The sequence below is a fragment of the Pararge aegeria genome, chromosome 2 (genome assembly GCF_905163445.1).
Source record: "Pararge aegeria chromosome 2, ilParAegt1.1, whole genome shotgun sequence".
NCBI lineage: Eukaryota > Metazoa > Arthropoda > Insecta > Lepidoptera > Nymphalidae > Pararge > Pararge aegeria.
In genome coordinates, this window is record NC_053181.1 from 18,831,281 (window position 1) to 18,848,472 (window position 17,192).

General features: G+C 37.4%; 1 protein-coding gene across 2 annotated transcripts in view; it reads right to left on the reverse strand.

Moving 5' to 3' along the window:
- Positions 1-3,120: 3,120 nt before the first annotated feature.
- LOC120633065 overlaps positions 3,121-17,192 on the reverse strand; it is a 34,602-nt gene continuing 20,530 nt past the window's right edge. For both annotated transcript variants that reach the window (XM_039903161.1, XM_039903169.1), the window contains exon 3: positions 3,121-3,526. In XM_039903161.1, the coding sequence (XP_039759095.1) occupies positions 3,253-3,526 (274 nt within the window). In that variant the 3' untranslated portion in view covers positions 3,121-3,252. The remainder of the gene's footprint in view (positions 3,527-17,192) is intronic.

Genomic DNA, 17,192 nt, shown 5'->3' on the forward strand with positions numbered 1-17,192 from the left:
GATATTAAGGATATCTATTGAATCATACGATATTCGAATAAAATTAATGGCACTGATACACACTTGACTTCGTCGCGTGCGTTTAGGGTCGACCCCATATCTATCGATGCGACGCGACGTGCAAAACCTCGGTTCGCTCAAAAGTAAGTCGCGTAGTCAATACCTAATCAATCTAATCTATAATGTTCAGATCAAACGATGAAGTTAGTACAGCTTTTCTTATCGACAGGGAAGACTAGGAAAAGGAAAGAACTACTAAATTCAATCTGCGACCAATCTGCGATTTTTTTTCATTTTTCATTAATTTTTGGCGAAAGCCGATCAAGACGCTGTGCAGAATTTGCGATTGTTTACTTTCTCTTCCCTATTCCAATAACTAGAGCTGAATACTAGTCTAGTTACCTGGCTCCGTGCGCGCAGATTCGGACGGGGTGACAGGCATGTAGCCCCTGGTGAAAAAAAAAACTTTTTATTGATGTAAACCCAAATAGAGCTGTGCTGCCTAAGATTAAGATGTTCTTTTCTACGTTCATTTACGGCGATTTGTATAGAATATAAAGAGCGCCATCTAGTGACAATACTGGTAACCAGTATTGCAGAAGATGACAGTGCTCGTTCTTTCACCCGATCGAATGAGTGAACGTAGGTAGATATTTTGGTAATAGCATTCTGGCTTCATGTGAATTAGTTGCAGCCAGAATACTTCCCCACATAAACATTAATTTTAAACTTAAATATTAATAATTGGTCCCTCATTGGTCTATTCCGATCACACTAAGAAAGTACAAGTGTAGAACATCTTCACGCGGTATCATATGTCACAAGTCTTTATCGGTAGGTAGAAACTATTTACGGCCGAAGCCTTCCAATAGACAATTTCTAGATTAATGTCTATTTCGATTAATACCTACAACATTTCAGTCTAAATACCAGACGGCAGACGTTATTGAATAAAGGAATATCCAAATTTCCATAACATTGAACTTGACCGTTCAAAATTAGCGAAGCATTAGAACTGATGACGGCTAACGAATCACACAATACCTGTAACCGAGTTATCACTAACAGACCTTGACGCTGCCTGAGTACAAGCAGACAAACATGTGCTAATTGCTAGCAAAGTAAACCTACCTACATATTATGCATATTGGATCAATCGGAAAAAATTACCATTCAAATTTAACTCTAATAACGTTTTATTTAGATTCAAAATCTATTACTATAGATCTCCTGCATTCTATACTTTTATTGGTATTTAGAAAGATGTATGACGAACTGGAAACACACAAATATGAATCTTAAATACAACAACTTGCGGTTTAATTTTAATTTCATTGACTATGATAAAACATTATCGGCAATAAATATCTTCAGGCTGAAGACTACAGTTGATTACTTTGACTCTAATGCAGAAGATTAAATAATTGTGCAACAGAAACTAATGTTTGAGCGTATGGACTTGAATCGAATAAACAAATAATGCACCATAATTCCAAAATAAAATTTTATTCTATTATTATATAAGTACAAAAAGTAGAAAGGTAAAGAGAGACTCAAAATGATTTAAGTATATACATTGTACAAAATAGATTATTGAGAAAATATTTTTGAAGCATCTCCTAAAATAATTTTTGAGCATAAACCAAAATAGCGGGCTTTCACTACAGTAGATACGTCATACTGCAGGTGAGGTTAGATCCAAGTGACTCCTAGAAGTTATTAAATGAGGGACTGTACCCTTAATACCACGTTTCTTTGTCATCTTTGAATCGGACTCTGACGGCTTTCTATAGCAGCTTTGATTTAGTTTCGGATTAATTAATCCATTCCAGATAACAAATATAGCGAGAAATTAACAGGTCATCATAATCTATAAATCATCATCCACTTGACGAAACTTTTTGTTATTATTATTTAATTATTATTATCTATTCTTTGATTTTTCCTTTTACGTGTTTGCCTGGAAGAAATTGTTATGTAGCGATAAGGGCACCAAATTGTACTAACTTGCTCTATGTGTATATCTCTGTAACTCCTTTTTTCTTTGGTGTACAATAAAGGTGAATTCATTCATTCATTGATTCATTCACTCACTCTGATTTAAACTATACATTTTTGCCAGGGTGGACAGTATTATTTTCCAACTACGCGGGAGATATTACCTACTTAAAATGCACAAGTGTGTGCAGTATAACATGGTGCAACAGCACAACGGTGCACACTCTATTCTCTCACTCTCGTAGTCCGATGAGAGGGCATCGAACACAGAGAAGCGAAAGGAAAGAGATCAGGCGAAGCTTAACGAGGCTTGATCTCCGAGGCCGGGAAACACCGTAAATTTTCGAACTCGGGCCGGTACTAAAAATTTCTTGACATAAAAGGCCATTACTTTTCTGTGGGTTATCCCGGGTATTGAACCTGGTCTGGTCTAATATTTAAAATAATCTTCGACACAGAATCCTCATTCAGCCATTATTGTATGCAGTGCATTGTGTCCATAAGGGTCCGTTCACACAGACCGGCTCGGAGAGGAGAGCAGATTTTTATCACGTTGGAAACAGTGTTTTGAGTGATTGTAGTAAAGTTTATTTTTGCATTTGCACCTTTTTTGTCATTAAAAATGCCTGAACGCGCTTCGTGTGAAGTAATAAAAGGAGCCGACCGGCTCCGCTTGCGTGCTCTTTCTCGCTCGCGCAGCCGCACCCGCTTTCAGATCTCTTCCAGCCGGTCGATGTGAAATAGTTGGCGGCTCCGCTCCGGCCAATTCCAAGCGTATACGACCCGGTCTGTGTGAAAAGAAAAAAGCAGGCCGATGCTCTCCGAGCCGGTCTGTGTGAACGGACCCTAAACAGTGAAAACGCCCCACGTACGTCTCACGTCTCATTCCACAACCGCGGGATGTTGCTAGCTCACGAACTTGCCATGTTCCCACTTTATGGTAAACGTATAGAACATTAAAGGTAAAATAAGTGTCAAATGGTAAATGGTATGAAGTGATTATTTCATTCGACTGGAATTTTTGGATACTATTAAATTAATTGACTGATTTGGAGTCACAAATAATTGTAAGACCAAAATTTAATTCATTCCACACATCGAGATAGTCTATTCTCTTCAGCGTTGAGGTTTAAATCTATGCGATGATAATGACAAAGGAATCTCATCTCGTCTAGAGATTACGCTAAGACAACGCGGTATGTTTTTAAGTTTATGTGTCATTAGTAAGTCTCAGTTTTGTCAGGGCTTTCTAATTTATTCTTCATCGATTTCCTCATGCATAAACTCCCCGACAGAATCATCTTCTTCCCTCATAGTTGTGGGTTCTACAATGGTTTCAACAATCGGCTCAGCTTCTTCCGGTTCATCTATTAACTTCTTTACAGTAGCTTCAATAAGTTCAACAGCATTATCAAAGAAACATTTTTCGATGACTTCGTCATCATCTGCAGGAGCATTAAGTGTTTGAATGCGTGAAAATGAGGCGTTCTTCTCTTCCGTGTTTAATGTATTGTCTTCAGCAGAATCCCTGTAAAGAAATCGGTTTTTAATTAAAAGTGTTTTAGTCCAAATTGATACCACAACATTTGTCGATTAACTATTAAAAAAATATGAGACTAATTAGGAAAAATTAACAATAAGCATTTAAAAATAAAAAAAATAAAACATACCCATTGTTTTGGACAATCGTCAGATATCTTCATGCCTTAAAACAATACTTTAAACCGATGGATGGATTACGCAGGTAGATTATCGGTTGCCGATTAAAAAATTGACAGATAATCTACCTGAGGAATTTGTTATTCTGATGGAGTTCCTAGGCCTCTATCTCGGTAAGTACCAAAATGTCAAATTTATTCCTTAGAGACTATATTATTTTGGCGATTCAAAAATCAGCCCATCGACAAAACATATCTTAATATATATAAATCTCCTGTCACGATGTTTGTCCGCGATGGACTCCTAAACTACTTAACCGATTTTAAATTAAATTGACACACCGTGAGCAGTCTGGTCCAACTTAAGAGATAGGATAGCTTAGATCTTTAATTAATTATAGTCGCAATTTTATTTTATTAAAAATTATTTGTCTATAATTAATTGACAGTCACATGTTATCTACATACTACTATACTCATTTGAGGCTTAGCGATACTGAATACTTTAAAAACAATATCAAACGCAGACGAAGTCGCGGGCAACAGCTAGTTTTTAATAAAACATACAGTATAGCTTGTGGCAAGTAAAAAGCGCGAAGGGATATTAAAAAACTGTGTGGTGAGTGCGAGTTGGAACACGAGTATAAAACGCTACCTATTACATTATTAAGATCACCTAATACCACACGACAAAACCTTTCTAGCGCAAATGAGCGAATATAATACTCATTCTGTAATCTGTAAAAAAAACTACTTTTCACCTATTGTCGTTCATGAAAGACTAACAGTGCTAGCAGATAGACCTACAGAAGTACGGCCAGACGGACAAAATGACAGCAGAAGGTTAATAAAAGGGTCCCGTATAACCAATCGTTTACGGTACCCAAAAAATTATTGCCGCTGTCTGTCGGTCTGACTGCGATTTTACGTGTTGGTTGAGTTAAGATTCAGACTAAGCTGATTTAAGTGTACATTGTGGCTTTGTCCAGGCCACCTGATGGTAAGTGTAAAGCTATCGGCTACAAACAGAGCAACACCTCGCAGGGCCTTGCATCCATCTACCTTTAGCATCAGTGGTAAGCCTCACGTGCCTGTAAAGACACCGGCAACCATGAATATAGCAATTCAAACCTGAATATAGCAATGCTTGGCGGAAAAAATAAGCGAGGCGGTAGTACTTCCCCGGATGAGACATGAGCACGGCGGTAGTACTGCTCCGGACGAGCTCTGTTCCGAAAAGCTCTACTACATCGCTCTTTTTACGTGGCGCGACTTAGATATCTGGGTTAATATTGAGCGTAAACTACGGATGGCGCGTTTAATGTTATGCCAAGTGTTATCGTCATTGGTATTTGAGAATGTATCTAATCACATTTAAAAACAAGCGGTTTCCCGTGAAATTTTCCTCGGCGCAGATATTTTTCTAATAATTTTTTTATAATCCATAACTCGCGGTGCGACTTTAAAGTAGAACAAGAAGAAGAAGAAGAATCACTTTTTTGCACGTATAACATACAGGAAAAGAAACAGTAAGGAGTATACAGTACAAAATGTAGACATGCAAAGGCGGCCTTATTGCTGCAAGCAATCTCTTACAGGCAACCTTTGTAGATAGGTCTTACAGCAAGAGAACGGGATAGTGCTAAGAGTGTTGATAGATATACATAAATACTAAAATGTAAAGATACAAATACATATATAATTGAAATAAATATACGTAATATATAAATATAAAATAAATATAATATATAAATACAACAAACAACTAAACAAAATACAACGAACAAGTCTAGTCATATAAATGGAGATAAGAGTGGTCTTCATGTAAAACATGAAACATCTTAAACTGATAATGTCTGCTGCGGTAACAAGGATTGCTGATTGTAGTGCCTTAAACCAATGGGCAAACCCACGACCAGACAAGATTAGAAAAAAAAACAATAAATCAAAATGTGTTTTTCTCTAAATTCAATAACAGTTACCTGGCAAAGCTGCAAAGACAGCTAAGTTCAGAAACTGATTATTGAGCCGTTTTCCTCATTCGAAACTATTTAGGGAGGAGAAGGATGGAATGTAGGGGTGTACCAAAGATTCTTAAAGTTGTTTTAAAGGTATTTATACAAACGAAAATCATTAAAATTAAAATTACACCAGGTATTATATCTATACTTATCCGAAATGTATGCGAAAGTTTGGATGGATATTTGTTACTAAATCACGCCAGACCGCTAAACGTGCCTAAAAGAAAATTAGCACCGCGAAAGATTATATACTGGAATAGCACATAAGCTGCTTTTAATCCCGATTAATGAACGTTTCCCGTGGAATAGATTCATTTTAATTTACTCGGGGCAAGAGATCGACACGTTTTCCTGCGGAGTCAGAGGAAACGCACATAAAATTCAGCTAACGCAGTCGCTGGCAACAATTAATAATTTAGGTTTAAGTGGTAGTTCTTTCGAAAACACAGAGGACACTACAATTTTATTTATTAGTATAGATCTAGATTCCGAGCCCAGAAAACAGAAGCTAGGCAGCCGGACAGCTGATTTTAATGGCTGAAAAATTGGAATGGACCCAAAATCGCTGTTTCTAATAACAATTGTTGGTAGAAAACTAGGGAAGGCGATGTTTGGCAGCTTAGATTAATAATCAAAGATATAATTATAGAACTTCGTACACAGCTGCCCTCCCCCTGGTTACGCCCATGGACTTGTACAGATAGTCTCATACTCAGGCCTAGCTGTTACCCGCGTTCTTCGCTCGTTTATATTACGGTTTTGACAAATCCCCTGGGAGCCGTTTCTATGGGGTCATCCGTTCTTAAAACTAACTCAGTGGCACAAATCAACTTGAATGTCAATGGACAAATAAACACAACGAACACAAACAAACAAACACAATTTCATATGTATGACATTGGTTAGGACGTAAGGATAGAATAGGCGAATAGTGATTTAGTCTAAGATGGTGCTAACATGTATATATATTTATTATTAATATATTTATTTATATATAAATTATGTATGTATTTAGGGCGTAAATTATAGTGTTTGTAATTTTTCAAAACATACATTGTTTCTTCGGTTCATCAAATCGGTTTTCTTTTCTTTTGTCTGTGCACTTTTTATTCTCCTTACAAATGATAAGGCCGCCCTTACGCCTATAAGTTCTTGTATTGTGTTTTATTACTAGCACATTAGTGGCACTTATAGTAAAACGCTTCACTATGTTTCTCCAACTCCTCCGATTCTCTGCGGCATGATAAGCACTGTACACGTTATAGTCGATCGCTTCCCTCACCTGGTCCGTCCAACGTCTCAGACGTACGTATGCCTCTTTCCTTCGATCTTCCCTTTTTTTTTGCTTACAGGAGGAGAAATTCTCATGAACACCCAGCGGTGCTAGGTGCTAGATTTTACCGGCTAAAACCCCCCTTGCCACCTCGTTTACCTTGTACCCGCCTTTCGGCCTAAAACACGACCACGATTTCAAAAATTTCTATGGTCTTTCTACTCTTTTCTTCTTTATCCTTTTCCTGTATAATAGTCTCTAAATACTTAAGAGTCCATATCTAAGCTCCATAAAGAAAGATGGAAAAGTTGAGTATGCGTACTAAGTGTACTTTAGTAAACTAAATACATGTTTCGATCTTTCCATAATTTGGAGAGCTAAAAATGTGTACATAGCACTCTTTCCCATACTTATGAGACTATGAAATTCTGCGTCACAACTACGTTTGTTAATGATGTTGGAGCCCAGATAAATGAAATCGTTTACTATTTCTAAGCCAGTAGTTCCATTGGGTTCCAGTTTACCGGGTGGATCCACAGCCATACGTTTAGTTTTGGAGCGCCCCTAAACCCTATCGACAAGGTGGCACTAATCGTCTCCAGCCTCAGCAGAAGTGTCAAGATTTCAGCTTCCCTAGATGCTATATGCGTAATGTCAGCATGACGTAGGTTATTCAGTTTCTGGCCTCCAATGCTGACTCTACCATTCAAATCGAAGAGCACTTGTCTAATACTGAAATAAGTAAAGTAAGTGTATAAGCTTAAAGAATTATTACTTATCTATGTAATTGAGTAGTATGTAAGTTTATAATAGCATAAATATATATCACATATATCTATCATAGTATATATAAATTTATGTTGGTATTTGTGTAGTTAATATGTAAATGTAGTATGTATGTTCATGTAAGTTTATATTACATTTCTTTTTTTTGTTTTTTTTTTTTGTAACTTACTTTATGCACCATCCATTTTCCACTCTTTTATCGGCTTCGTACGCTCAGGTTGCCTTTAAAAGATCACTTTTAGTGATAAGGCCGCCTTTGCACCCTAGCACTAAGTACTATTACTGTTTTCCTTGTATTTTCCTTTTTTTGTTGTGTTGCAATAAAGTTTTTTCTATTCTATTCTATTCTAAGTCTGTACATAACTATTATACGATAACTGTCTGAGGTGCCTAGGCGTCGCAAATCCGGATTAGGGTTGGCGCACCCATACAAACGATATAACTTATTATTAGCTTTCATTCATCAATGTCACGCGTTTTCCTACCATACAAAAATGTTTGTTGGCATCTGCTTTTCGTAAATGTGAGATTTCAAGATGGACATTTTGGCACAAAATCATTTAACTAAATTCTATAAATATCTGATTATATAATATATCCTACAGATTAAAAGGAAAAAGAATAACTAGTTATCTCGTTGTTTAACTGTGATCCTAATTTTTTTTAGCTTTTTACGACAATGCTCACGTCGCCATCTAGCCCCAATGTAACCGTAGCTAGTGTTATGGGTACTAAGATTGCTGATGTATATTTTTATAAATATAATACACATAAATACTTATCTTTATATATAAGTTATCTTGTGTGCGTGTGTATGTCACTGAACTCCTCCTATACGGCTGGACCGATTTGAATGAATTTTTCGGTATGCGTTTGGGTGGCACCCTGGATGGTTTAGATTCACAAATCAGCCCGACAGATGGCGCTGGGGTCAGCTAGTAATAGTATAAAGGTACTGAAAAACATTCATGTTCATCACAAAAACATTTTACAGTTGTGGGAATCGAACTAACGGCCTTGGATTTGGAAAGCAGGCCACTGTGCCAATCGGCTGTCGAAATTCGGCGTGGTGACGGCAGTACAGTTACAGCAATACAGTTCTTTCCACTCTTCCTCTTCATGCGAGGCGACTACGGGAATATACCAGAGAACGGGCAGCGGCGTCGCTTCTGCTGCTACTACCATTTACTGAGATCACCAGGCTATCTGCCCAGCGTGGTGGGCTAATCCTTACATTTGGAAAGCCCGAAAATTAAAGAAGAAAGAAAATTATATCCCCCGATCATATCCCCTGACAGGGGATATTATTAACGTGTCCACATGCTAAAGCACGGGAAAATGGAATAGGAGAAGTTTACCCCCGGATGATTAATTCATGATTCGGATTGCCAAGCGATTGATTAATTCCACTGTTCAATATTTGTTTCTAAGTATCACGACACGGCAGCCCTATTCAGGATTCCAATTTCCACTTCCTGTTATCTTCATCGCGGGGCGAGCTCGTCGGACTGGTAATCCTGAGCACTAATGACGCGACGGTTTCAGTCTAACATCTATCTCATCTTCAAATCATGGACCGAAAGCTAAGTACAAAAATACATATAATATAAAATAAAAAAAAATATAGCGCTTACTTCTAGAAACATGCGATATTAATTACAGATTAAAATTATTCATTACTCTTATGTGTAATAAATAGTACTGTTTGTTTCCCTTGTAAAGCTAATAAATAAAAAAAATAAGAAACATAATATAACCATTTACAATTCATTAAACATTTACAAGCATATAATTAATTATTTTTTAAATTAGTAGAATAATAAAGAAAAAAAAATTAAGTAACTATAAAATATAAAATTAGATTAGAATATGTTGCGCGTTTCAGATTGCCCATTTCGTCTTCCCATTTTGTATACGGTCCTCCTTTGTTTTTGTTTTTGTCGCGCAAATTACAATATGTGACTATTTTGCTCCACTTTTCAAGACGATTTGCTCCATTTTTGAGTCTGCCCTGTTTAAAATACGTCAACACTTTCTGTTATAACAGTATCACATACATATAATCGCAATCTTAATTCGGTAACGGTTTTTCCCAAATTAAAATTTGCAGCAATACTCGACAAATGCTTAAATAAGACTTCAGAATTATCAGATATTGTTGAAATATTTTTCTGGTTTTATAGTTCGATTATCGTGTCGTTCCACAGGACGGAGGTTATACCCTGGGGGGATATACCCGAATCCAACCCAAACCAATATTCTGATTTGCCAACTAGCAGAAATATTGACACAGCGTCATCTATTTATTGCTTGTGAGACATTCAATTAATTTACTGGAAAAATTCCCAAAAAAGTTATGATAATCATCATCATATCAACCCATTACCGGCCCACTACAGCACACGGGTCTCCTCCCACAATTAGAAGGGTTTAGGTCGTAGTCAAACACGCTGGCCTAGCGTGGATTGGCGAACTTCACACGCAGAGAACATTATGGAGAACTCCCAGACATGTAGGTTTCCTCACGATGTTTACCTCCACCGTTGAAGCAAGTGATATTTTAATTACTTAAAACGCACATAACTTAGTAAAAGTTAAGGTGCGGGCTGGTATTTGAATCCGAACTTTTTGAAGCAACGTTTCAAGCAAGTTTTTGTAAAGTTTCCATAGCAGCTAACAAGTTAGACAGACAGACGGCAAAAACACCGGAAATGGAGGAGTGACTAATAACAAAAAGTACGGAGGTCCGCCGAGACTCAACGAGCCGCGACACGTAATCGTAATGACTGCAGCCTTGAACGTGGCACATTCATCGCATAGTTATTTCTGTTTAACTTAATCGGATCGAGAACCGCTAGGGACACGGTGATTGACTCGACGGTTTTTATTTACATAAAAAAAGAACGTGTGTGTACTTATGTACACGCGTTAGAACATAAAAATTGGCGTTACAAGATAAAAATCTTTTGTCAAAAATTCATACAAAAACAAAAGTTTTATCTTTCGTCTTATTCCACGTTTGTAGATAAAACAACACTAACAATAGAAAAAAGGTATTTAATACATTGAAAGTTTTTTAAAAACGCATTATCTAGTTATTCGTTCTTAGTCAACATTAAAATTTTTGTGTCACCAAAATGAGCCCCGCAGACTTTGACAATTGAAAGAGTACACTGTAAAACCTTTTTTTGAAAAACTATAATGTTGAGTATAGATAACTTAAGGGTGATTAGTGACGGTGTGCGCGCGCATCGTTAATAATGTCTCATCATTTTTCTCTAACGCGCCAAAAGAAGTATAACTTTAAAAATTATTAGTAATAGTAAAGGGACTTGAATGTAAAATACCATTGCCTAATAAACGGAACAACACTTCGCAGGGCATGCAAGGAACACGCCCTGCAGGGGAATTATCGCCGTGCCTTTCCAGCGATTAAATTTTCTAGCACCGGTAGTAATATAGTGAGATTAACATAAGCTGGTTTTACAATAGAAACCTTGAAAGCTCAAAGAAATAGATATCAAAACAACTTATTTTTTTGTCCACTCAAGTCAGTTTTCTTTTCAACGCTGGGCTATTTCGAGGCGAGTTAGAGTTGATTGGATTATTTAAACGTTAAACGACATCAAATATACTTTATGCTTTACAAATTAAAATGAAGGTATCTGAGTATTTGATTTAAATGATAAAAACTAACTTAGAGACGTTTTATACTGCATGCGAGAATAGTAAGCGCTCTTGAGAGCGGCCGCCGGTTCATGCCGAGAGGCTACTTCAAAGATTCAGTACTGTACACCCGCAGTGTACGCGCATTAGTGCGACACGATTCGGATAGTTAAAATTACTAATATTCAGTATCTTTTGTTTTTGTAATTATAATTGTAAAAATTGGAATAAATGATTCACTAAACGATCAAAATATAATCTCCAAAGTAGCGTGTGGTAGAACTTACTGAAAATTATTTGAGCGGCAAGTTGTACTCATTTCAGCGATTTCTAGGTAGAACTGCTCGATATAAATTCAAGGGGAAATAATATCAAAGCTTACCTTAGCTTTATGTTTGTATTATCAATTTCAAAATCAGCGTCTATATTCCATTTCCGTTTTGATACTAGACTGAATATGAAAGATGACTATAAATAACGTTAATTTAAAAAGGAATGCTTACCTCATTCAAATTGAATTGGAATTGTTTCTTACAAAGGAAAGATGGGTTTGAGTTATCGTTGACTAACTCATATTACTCAAACTCGGTTTTGTTTTCGTTTTTTGATATGAAAAATAAATATATAAGCGGTGTTAGCCTAGTGGCTTCGGGTTTCCTTTCGTGGAGACAGAGTTCGAGCCCCGGCACGCACCACTGACTTTTCAGCATTTAGTGGGTTTTAGTGCGGAATTTAAGCAATTTAAATATCACTTGCTTGACGATTAAGAAGTGCTTTTAGAGTAAGCCTATTGAAAGTAATGAATTTAGAATTGAATTAATTACATCGTTTTCGAAATAGGCCGAGTTTCTTTTGTAAGCATCCTTTATTCAATAACGCTATTATCTAGCTATCTCCCTATATTCAACGTAGTATCAGAAACTTTCATGTTATATTTAATAATTTAAAATAAATAATCACAGTTGAAGCGGTGATAGCCCAGCGGGGACCAGAGTTCGAATCCCAACGCACCTCTAACTTATCTAAATTATGTGCGTTTTAAGTAATCAAAATATCACTTGCTTCAACGGTGAAGAAAAACATCGTGAGGAAACCTGCATGCCTGAGAGTTGTACATAATAAATAAATAATAAATAAATATACTACGACAATACACACATCGCCATCTAGCCCCAAAGTAAGCGTAGCTTGTGTTATGGGTACTGAGATAGCTGATGAATATTATTTTATGAATATAATACACATAAATACTTATAATATACAGAGAAACACCCAGACAATGAAAAACATTCATGTTCATCACACAAATACTTTCCAGTTGTGGGAATCGAACCCACGACCTTGGACTCAGAAAGCAGGGTCGCTGCCCACTGCGCCACTCGGCCGTCAAAATGGTGGTGGAGTAATGTTCTCAATGGTGTGTGGAGTCCACCAATCCGCACTAGGCCAGCGTGGTGGACTACAGCCTTAACCCCATCTGATTGTAGGAGGTGACCCGTGCCCTGTAGTGGGCCGGTAATGGGTTTATATGATACATAAGAGTTTTAAATTTGTTACAAAATAAGTGTAGTTAATTTGTTTCCAGCTTTAAAATTCAATTACTCTGCAGTCAGGTTTTAGAGTCCAACTTAACTTATTAAAAATTTATTTCTTCGTTATAACCGCCGTTGTAAGGACGAAGAGTGGAATCGATTCCACGCCCGTCCGTGGGAACCAGCACCCATGGTCGGAGGTTAGAAGCAATTATTTTACAATCGACATTTCATATTCAACTAATTGATACAATCATTTGCAATTCAGCACATGACGTCATTGGAAACCTTGTAGGCCCTTATTTTTAGCTCGAGTAGGTGGTAACAATTATAATACCTACCTTTATTTTATCAGAAAAAAGTAAACATTTCATTAATGTGAAGCCCTGTCTGCTGCGGTGAGTGAGTAAGAAGATCGAGAGATTTACTGGAGATTTTATTCATTTTATATCATCTGCATACCCTGTGCATACCCTCTGTGCACGCCACTGTTGATAGCCTGCCCCCTGTAACAAAGTTTAAACCACCGCAGTAGACAGGGCTTCACAATAATACTTTTGAATTTTTGAAGTTGTACTTCTTTTGGCGCGTTAGGGTACAATTATGAGAATAAGTTTTTACGATGCGCGTGCACACCGTCACGAAAAACCGACACCCTGAAATTAGCTATCTACTTAATTAGTCAACAATTTTGTTTTTCAATAAAAGGTTTGAGACCTCATTTCGATGATTTAATTGATTCAATTGTACAAACAAAAATCTCAAATATTAATGATGAAACTTGGTTTTCCGATAATGAGATAACTAGATAATGCGCAATAATAAATCTTTCAATGTATTAAATACCTTTTTTTATTGTTAGTGTACTTTTTCTACAAACGCAGAATAAGGCGAAGGATAAAATTTTTGAAAAAATTTTTATCCTGTTACGCCAAAGAAGTAGGTATAACGTCTGTCACGTGTACACACACGTTTTTTTTTTAACTTAACTGAGTTCCAGTCTAACAGTACGTGGTACCAGTTTGTCTCTAGCTTTTACATCATTATTACATTGTATACTGCGTCAGATCTTTACCGTCTAAATTCGTCCGTAGAGTTATGTAAGATCGAGCCGTTAAACTCTTCACTCTCGGCTCGCCTCGTCTTATGCGATATCGTCTATCGACCTTAAGGAGCTGGCGCGCAGCCAACCTCAACCGACAATCCCTTGAGGACACGTCCGAAACTATTGAGTACTTCGTATTCGTTCTGAGGATTAAACCTCATACGTGAGTACCTACTAATACCTACTAATAAAAACAGGTATCTCATAAACATCATCAAGATATGATACCCTAACCAGGCTATCATAGCATATCAGTATGTAAGGCTTAGACTTCGTTTTCAAAGTCAAAGTCAAATATTTCTTAATTCAAATAGGCACATAGATGGCACTTTTGATACCATTTTGGTAAATAGAAGTGAGGTGATGGCGTTACATTAAAGGGTTCCAAACGCGCCGGTCTAAGAAGCTCCCATCAAACTTAGCCAGTTTTTTTTTTGTTATCATCGTCTGACATTGTCATTTAAAACTATTTAAGACGCAACCCGGTTAGACCAATTATTCACACGCGAGCTTTTTATCGTTAATTTCGTTTCTAGGGTATTTTCTACATGATGTTATCAAGAGCGAGTGCTTGGTGGCAGTAATTTTTTCTAAGAAACCCTCTCTCAGAAGCGGGATTATAATTGAGTTGTGTGCTTCAAGCAAACTAGTCATTCTTTTGAAGGATGTTTGTATGACAGTCTGTCATAAAGGTTTTCCGTGTCATTCTGTTTTCAGTTGTCAAAATAAACGAGAAAGATACGTTTTCTACGTAACGTTTTTGTCATATGACAATTTTGTGGTGTAGGTATTGGTACATACCTACACTATAACTTATATATATCCTATCGTTCTAATAGACTGCAAAAGCCGATTAGCGTCGAGTTATTTTATTTGCATTGGACACGAGTAGAGTTGCCAAGTGAGTTGTAAACAATCTGGGAAGCGAAGAATATCTTTTGTCCTTGGTGCCCCAAATAACCGCTGGTTTGATATTAACTTTGATCATTTGTAAGACCATTGTCATAGATTCGCAATTTGCAATGCTGCTGTGACAGAGGCAACTTTAAGGTATTTTGTAGCAATAGAAACTTGTCCATGCCCCTAGGATTTTTCTATCTAAAATTGTAGGTAACACATGCTTCTAATCAATAGGTTTTTAAAAGCGGGCACATTCCTGAGATTCCCGCAGAGCTGGCACTCCTAGTGGATAGTTGCGCGTGCGCCGCTATTTTGATGCATCGGCCGACAACCCCGGCTAGGCTGACAGTGCTCCAGACGACCAATAGAAGTTTACGTGGGTTGTATTCCTTTTATTTTATACTAGTCCTACCCACATGCAAACTATGCCTACTTCTCTAATACTTTACTAATATTATAAATGCAAGAGTGTTTATGTTTGTTTTTATCTATATTTGGCCTAATCATATCTTCCCAATCTTGATGAAATTTGCTAAAAATATAGCTTGCATTCTCGAAATAACGTGTTCCCGGAACTTTAAAAAACTTCAACTTCACAGCTATACCGATTTTGGTGACGCCAATCGATTGGCACAGTGGGAAGTGACCCTGCTTTCTGAGTCAAAGGCCGTGGGTTCGATTCCCACAACTGGAAAATATTCATCAGTCATCTTAGCACCCATAACCCAAGCTACGCTTACTTTGGGGCTAGAAGGCGAAGTATATTTATTTATTTATTTCGAATAGAGACTGTATCAAATGACGGTTATATTGACTTTTTATCCCACGGGAATTATAAAACACAGAGAAAAACGCAGCCGCAATAGAAATAAATGAAAATGTGCATGTTAGTTTATGATGGTGACATCATCATCATATCAACCCATTACCGGGTCTCCTTCTACAGTAAGAAGAGGTTAAGGCCGTAGTCCAACACGCTGGCCCAGGGCAGATTGGTGGACTACACACACCTTTGAGAAATTTATGGAGAACTCTCAGGTATGCAGGTTTCCTCACGATGTTTTCCTTAAACGTTGAAGCAAGTGATTTTTTTATTGCTTTAGTTACGAATTTATAATATAAGTTAATAAATACGTGAGAAAAGTATTTTCGACACAAAAAGTATGACTTTGATCAATAAGTCGAAACTCTCAAACGGTCATCTTAACCAAGACCAAGAGGAAGGTGTCGTATAACCCGAATACTATACCGTTTGATGGCATTGCCTGTGACTTGAGTCCAAAGACTTCAAGTCACTCATTGGTCTCCACATGACTTAAACAAACCTACACATAGATTCAGTTCTAGAGATTCACGAGGAGATCCGTAAAAGAACTAGAGCTACCAACATAGCCCAGCGAAGAGTCGCGAAGCTGAAGTAGACAAGTAGACGTTGGGGTCTTAAGGTGCTGGAAAGGCGACCCCGCACCGGGCAACGCTGCGTAGGTCGGCCCCCAACGAGGTGGACGGATGACATAAGGCGAGTCGGTGGGAGCCGCTGGAGGCAAGCGGCACAGGACCGTGTATTGTGGAACTCCCTACAAAAGACCTATTTCCAGTAGTGTACGTCGATTGGGTGAAATGATGATCTTCAGATTTAGAGGGCCGGATACGTCTGCGCGCGCAAGGAATGACGACTTTAATCGGAACTCAGGAAATGGCGAATTGTCATCGATTGTCGTACCACAAACTAAGGAGATAGGCGGGGGGCTCGTTAGGCTAAAGCTTAGATGAGATGAAGAGACAGACGGTAGTTTAATGAGTAAACTGAGTAACTTTTATTTTCAACAGTGAAAATGGGCCTAAGGTGGTTTCCTAACATTTAATCCGCGTCAGATACTTCAAAATTCAAAATTCAAAATTCAAAATTCATTTATTTCAAGTAGGCCTAATACAAGCACTTTTGAAACGTCAAGTCTGTCCGTGTGTAGTGACTCTACCACCGGTTCGGAAGGCAGATTCTACCGAGAAGAAGCCGGCAAGAAACTCAGCAGTTGCTCTTTTCCAACATCAAAAATTTACATTTTATATTTTAACATTCATTTTTCTATCTTGTGAGAGATGAAAGCGGAGCCGGATGCTTCCAAGCAACCTTGTCATTAAGAAACTCATCAATTGTATAATAACCTCGCTGTAATAAATGTGTTTTAACACATTCTTTAAACTTATGGATTGGTAGGTCCAAAATTACCTTAGGAATCATATTATAAAAGC